The sequence below is a fragment of the Etheostoma spectabile genome, unplaced genomic scaffold (genome assembly GCF_008692095.1).
Source record: "Etheostoma spectabile isolate EspeVRDwgs_2016 unplaced genomic scaffold, UIUC_Espe_1.0 scaffold342, whole genome shotgun sequence".
In the NCBI taxonomy this organism is placed as follows: domain Eukaryota; kingdom Metazoa; phylum Chordata; class Actinopteri; order Perciformes; family Percidae; genus Etheostoma; species Etheostoma spectabile.
This window is the reverse complement of record NW_022605589.1, coordinates 537047-543949: the sequence shown is the minus strand read 5'-3', so window position 1 is coordinate 543949 and position 6903 is coordinate 537047. Positions and strand designations below refer to the sequence as shown.

Below are 6903 nucleotides of genomic sequence, written 5' to 3'. Positions count from 1 at the left end.
AATTCCACATGTGTTTATTCATAGTTTTGATGCCTTCAGTAATAATCTACAATGTAAATAGTAATGAAAATAAAGAAAACGCATTGAATGAGAAGGTGTGTTCAAACTTTTGGCCTGTACTGTACATTGATATGTATCCACATTCAATTCACAGATTATTAATACAATAAATCTGTTTCTGTATACATAAACTGCTGGTCTTGAATGTATAAGACCATTATTCCTTTTTGTATCCTTGGCCCCACAGTAGTGCTCACCTCCTCTGCCCAGAAGGGATTGTTGGTCTGCTGCTCCAGTGTTCCCTTCAGGTTGAAGTTCTCTGGGTAGTGGGTTGTCTCAGTACGTGGGTAGCTGATGTAGCCCTGTGTATACAGACGCTCTGCAATCTGCATGGTATGCTGGGGACCCATACCTGAAGCATCAAAACGTATCAAAAATGTTTTCTCTTTTCTTACACACTCAAAAAAACGGAACTGTAATTTTATTACTTGATCTTACTGGGTCTCCACATTTGTTCTATCCTATGAAAGTTGAGTTGAATATTTTTGAAGACAGTGATTTTCAGATTTCTAGACAACTGTGTCCTAGACTAAATGCTGTAAATATAATTTAAAGTTAAGAACCTTTTTCAATAAAATACCTTTTCCTGAATAATCTCTTGAATTGCACTTCCTATACTTTCATTCATATTAAATAAAAAGTGTTTGTTTTAAATATATAATAAGGCTGAATATTCCATTTTTTTTCTTATAGTCAACAAATCACATTAAAATAAACAAATCAACTAGAGTGGGTGAGTCTGTGCTGCGTTCCAGAGGCACAGCGGCCCCCGTGAGCAACCACAGGCATTCAAGTCAATGTTTTATATTCTACCACCCACGTCCCAGAAGCGTGCATGAAGTGGTGCTCCACAAAAGATACACGCCAGGTCTATTTTCAAACACGTTGCAGTTCCTAGCCCCTTGGGCATGGACCCCTAATAAAGTACAATACAATTCAGAAAATGTCCACTATACACATGTAAGATGTATTTATAAAACTAATATAGAATCTATGGTATGTAATTAGCATGTATATGTAATTTAAATGACATGCATATGCAGAATACCAGTAAATACCTCCAAAAAATAAACATCATCTTTGGATCAATATGTTTTAGGATAACAGAAGATTAACAGCTAAATAAACATAAAACATACAAGCAAGTAAAAACGTACAATACATCCACTAGGAAACAAGATGGCATTGGATTATGACCTGAGCTCCTGCCACACATTTCTAGCTTTCTGAAAACCATCTGCTTACCAAAACTTCCTACTTCCGATTTTCACAGGAAGTGATGCAAAACCGCCACTGTACAGCAGAGGACACTACACTACATTACAGTGCCTTGCGAAAGTATTCGGCCCCCTTGAACTTTTCAACCTTTTGACACATTTCAGGCTTCAAACATAAAGATATATAAATTTTATTTTTTGTGAAGAATCACCAACAAGTGGGACACAATTGTAAAGTGGAACGAAATCTATTGGATATTTTAAACTTTTTAGCAAATAAAAAACTGAAAAGTGGTTGCGTGGAAAATTATTCGCCCTTTACTTTCAGTGCAGCAAACATCACCCCAGAAGTTCGCGAGGATCTCTGTATCCAATGTTGTCCTAAATGACTGATGGTGATAAATAGAATCCACCTGTGTGTGATCAAGTCTCTGTATAAATGCACCTGCTCTGGATAGTCTCAGGTTCTGTGAAAGCGCAGAGAGCATCATGAAGCCAAGGAACACACAGAGCAGGTCCGTAATACTGTTGTGGAGAAGTTTAAAGCCGGATTTGGATACAAAGTTTCCCAGCTTTAAACATCCCAAGGAGCACTTGCAAGCGATCATTTGAAATGGAAGAGTATCAGACCACTGCAAATCTACAAAGACCTCCGTCCCTGTAACTTCAGCTCAACCAGGAGAAGACTGATCAGAGATGCAGCCAAGAGGCCCATGATCACTCTGATGAACTGCAGAGAACTACAGCGGAGGTGGGAGAGTCTGTCCATAGGAAACAATCAGTTGTGCACTGCACAAATCTGGCCTTCATGGAAAGTGGCAAGAAGAAAGACATTTCTCAAAAGATATCCATAAAAAGTCTCGTCTAAAGTTTGCCACAAGCCACCTGGGAAACACACAAACATGTGGAAGAAGGTGCTCTGGTCATGAAACCACACTCGAACTTTTTGGCCACAATCAAAACGATATGTTTGGCGTAAAAGCACACAGCTCATCACCCTCAACACACTACCCCACTGTCAAACATGGTGGTGGCAGCATCATGGTTTGGGCTTGCTTTTCTTCAGCAGGGACAGGGAAGATGGTTAAAATTGAGGGGAAGATGGATGGCAGCCAAAACAGGCATTCTAAGAAAAACCTGTTGGAGTCTGCAAAAGACCTGAAACGTGACGGAGATTTATCTTCCAACAAGACAATGATCCCAAACTACAGCAAAATCTACAAAAGATGGTTCACAATAAAAGTATCCAGGTGTTGGAATGGCCAGTCAAATCCAAACCTGAATCCAATCGAGAATCTGTGAAAGAACTGAAAACTGCTGTTCACAAACGCTCTCCATCCAACCTCACTGAGCTCAAGCTGTTTTGCAAGGAAGAATGGGCAAGAATTTCAGTTTCTCGATGTGCAAAACTGATAGAACATACCCCAAGCGAATTGCAGCTGTAATCGCAGCAAAAGTGGCTCTACAAAGTATTAACGCAAGGGGGACGAATAATTTTGCACGCACCACTTTTCAGTTTTTTATTTGCTAAAAAAGTTTAAAATATAGATTTCGTTCCACTTCACAATTGTGTCCCACTTGTTGGTGATTCTTCACAAAAAATAAATTTTTTATATCTTTATGTTTGAAGCCTGAAATGTGTCAAAAGGTTGAAAAGTTCAAGGGGGCCAAATACTTTCGCAAGGCACTGTAAATACAGAACATATTAAAACAACAATAATTGCTTGGAAGGCAAAATACACCCCAATATTGTATGTTTCCTCTACAACATCACAACAAGATGATTCATCTTGAAGGTGGAAAAACAAAATAGACACCACAAATCATTTTGAAAAAGGACATGCCAGAAAAAAAGAAGGCATAGAGTTTAATTACAGGAGTGCTTAGAGTGTAAGGTAGATACTACTAGCTTAATAAAACCGCAAATGTTCTTTCTAGTTCTTGTAGAGCTACTAAAATCCGCAGCAGTTACACAGCACAGACATGTGTTGCTGTGCTGCGGAAAGTAGAAAATCAGGGTAACGTATTGTTGGTTTTGCTCTTTTTATGGAATTTGTTGACAGGAAAAAAAAAAATATATATATATATAGAATGCCAGCCTTATCCTTTAAACCTTGTCAAACTTGACTCTTAAATTATTCATGAATTTACTTTATATCTAAAGTTAAGAGCTGAAGCAATTGGTCCATTAATCATTTAGTCAACTGACAGAAAAATGATCTCATACTCATTTCTAAAACAAAAATGCTTAACATTCCCTAGTTCCACTTTATCACTTGTGAGTGCTCATTTGCTTTGGGTGGTTTTTAACCTGGCCCCTAATTTCCTATGTTGTTGTATCTAAGTGACTGATGGAAACAACAATCTTTGACAATGGTCCAGTATTAAGCAAGATTGCTGCCGTCGGAAGCTGGGAGCCACTTTTACATGCTTACATACATTCACAAATTCACAAATATTCACCCTCATTAATTTCCTTACCAACAGTATAACTAATAGTTAAGGGGAAATGACAATGATAAAACGCTGCTCATGTTGATGTGAACATACCTAAGGCAGAGCTGGCCACTCTCAACATCTCCACTGTGTTCAAGGCCTGGGGCCTCTGCTTAGCTTTCTCTTTCTTACTCACTGACTCCACCTGTATTGAGAGAGGTATCAGATACATCTTCTATCAGAGGTCAACTAAGGTAAGTTCCAATTCTGGTTGACCGTGCCTTGGGTGAATCCATCAGGTTTTCAGGATTTGTGAGGCATGGACCCAAGTACAGAAAGGCGAGGAGGGAGCAGCAGTTTGTATGAATAATTTCATGAAACAGAAGGAGAATTTACAAACCATGATAAACTGAGGAATAATTCCAACACAAGAAAAGCCAAGAAACACGTAAATACAGCTTTAGCACAGGAAGGGAACTAACAATTAAAGGACAGATGATGAAACCACAACAGACACAGAAAGCTAACAAACTAAATACACAGGGAATGAGGATAGCAACATGGGACAGGTGGCATGAGGGCTGAGGAACAGGTGAAATACATCAGGGCAGGGCAGACAATCGAAAAGGCAGGAAAACACAAGGCAGATGGTAAAACAAGACACAACAAAGGAGAAACAGAGGGAATACAAAATAAAACAGGAAACTGAGCATGAAATATACACAAGAAGCAAGGAAAACCACACAGAAAACGCAGAAAGAACATGGGTAAACATAAAAAAGAGCAAATAAGGGAAACATTAACAGGGAATGAGTATCAACATAAAACAGGAAACTAAATGACATGACAGTAGCTATGTTTCCATCCACACGTTTTTATCCAAATTAAGTGATATCGAGTGAAACAGACAGTTTTGAGTTCCCTTAATATTTTGTTATTTCAAATCCATTTACATGTTCTAGTCTACTAGAGAATTTACTAAATCTTTATCATACTTATGGCCTGACCAATACTGTTTTTTTTGGCCAACAATAATATTGATACTTGACACGAAAACAAATCAACAAATAAGGACAGTTTTTTTTTTTTTTTTAATACCTGATCCACCCACTCTCTTTTAAGCTTTAAATGCTCTTTTTCAGACAGATGGATTTCTTGGATCATTGCTATAGAGCAGTGTAGTTACTAGTAACTAGAAAAAGAAGTAAGTGACTTCAATACATGCTGTGAGCACATATGTAAAACAATATTATGTTTTTTTTATTCTTCTGACAAATGACGGCACCAAAATAAAAAGATTAAGAAACATTTTGGTGTTCCCGGTGTGATGAAACTACACTATATACGTATATAGGCTACATTATTGGTCCAGTGATGTGAGACTTATTGAGAAGGTTATGAAACCAAAATAAGCTATAATAAAAAACATTAGGCTTACATATTAAGGAGTAACACAAACTGTCCTTCATTAGAGAAGGACAAGCAAGAAAATGAAATCATGACTGTATTGGTATCTGACCAGTCAGCCATTATTATCATCTGAGAATATTGCTACATTGTCACATTCAATCTCTGGAGGGTCCTGTATAAACCTAAAGCTGCACAGACCACGGACACCGTGCTGCTCTTCTATACTTTTACAGAGAGACTGGACACTGACGCAATGCACAGGTCTGCTGGCAGGCAGCAGCCGCAGGCAGCGGCCGCACACCAGGCAGCCTCGAAACACTACCGTCCCACCAGGAAAAGTCCCGACTCTCCCTATTGCCACTCCGCATCTGGGTGCCAGTGCAATCATTTCTAACCATCTAAACAACTGCAATAGTAGGGGTTTAAATCAAACTCATGACAACAATAGTGACAATAATGCATGTTAATAAAAATAAATCAGAACACATGCAGAAGACAACGGAATAACTTAAACACGTTTATTTTGGATTAGAACAGCAGCTGATTTAACACGAGATTAATCTTAGCCTGGCTGTTAGCCTGCTCTGGACCAGGCTAGCCACAAAGAATAAATTTCCATGGTTACTTGGCTGGGTTTAATTCAACCGGGTTTCGTGCAACCAAGTCAAAGCTAAATTCATCCAGGATAACTTGAATATCCCCACTTAATCCCTTATCCTGGTTTCGTGCAACAGGCCCCCGGACTCTTATCAAGCAGATATGAAAATGTACACAGGGTAGTTACAGCCACTTTCTCCTTCATCGCTGAACATTCAAAATGGCTGCCAGGCCACGCCTACACCATTTGACAAAAAGTTTTTTTTTAATAACTTTTTATCCTTAAGGTCTTTAGATGACATAGACTGAATCTGAAGTCATTCTCTAGGATTAGTGCATTAAAGTATAGCACCTTGACTTTTAGGCCTACTTCATGTTGCCACTAGGCGCTATGACTTTGAGCCAATATCAACGTGTATAAGTTGTCAGGGTTGGACACTGATGAATCGTGAAAAAGTTTTGAGCCAATTGGACAATTTACACTCAAGTTACACCCACTGTTTTGATGGCGAAACGAACAAAATGGCCGCCCCGCCACGACCATGCCCTATGAAGAAAAGTTGTTTTTCTTTTAATAACGTTTCTTCTTGAACGTCTTAAAGGGGTGATAGAATGGTTGTATAGAGTATATAACGCTGTTCCTTGATGTCTCCTGATAGGGTATGTAACATTTGTTGGGCTGAAAATGTTGCTTTTGCTGTTCTTTTGGCCCTCACACCACCCTGTAATTGACTGGCTTGAAACGAGAGGTGTTGCCTTTATGGTCTTCTCATGAATATTTTAAATAACTGTGTGCGCTGATTGGTTGTTGCCCGAGCTTTGCTGCGCTGACAAGCAACACGAAGAAGAAGATGGAGACTTTAGCTGTTGAAAGGTATCTGTTGAGCCTGAACCAGAGGAAGGATCGATGATAGAAGAGTCACCTGCCAGGAGAATGGAAATGACCCCTCAGACTGGTAGTTTTGGTCATTTAGCATTTTCAACACATAGCCCAACATTAGCCGTTTGTTGTTATACTAGTGTAATACTCACACTTCATTGTTGTAGCCTAAGCATAACGTTGTATTAGGCTTGTTTTAGTATTATAAGCAACATAAATTCATTTGCACACGGACAAATTTTTTACAACTTGTACCGTTGCAGTTTCAGTCAAGATGTCCAGTTGGCTGAAAAGTTAGTGGCC

At 38.9% G+C, this 6903-nt stretch overlaps 1 protein-coding gene across 1 annotated transcript in view; it reads right to left on the bottom strand.

Moving 5' to 3' along the window:
* The window catches only part of top3b (DNA topoisomerase III beta), a 153464-nt gene that overhangs the window by 15985 nt on the left and 130576 nt on the right, over nt 1-6903 (bottom strand). Inside the window, exons 8-9 of the mRNA XM_032511256.1 lie at nt 3828-3918; nt 258-412 (exon numbers count right to left, since the gene is read on the bottom strand). Of these exons, the coding sequence (XP_032367147.1) occupies nt 258-412; nt 3828-3918 (246 nt within the window). The remainder of the gene's footprint in view (nt 1-257; nt 413-3827; nt 3919-6903) is intronic.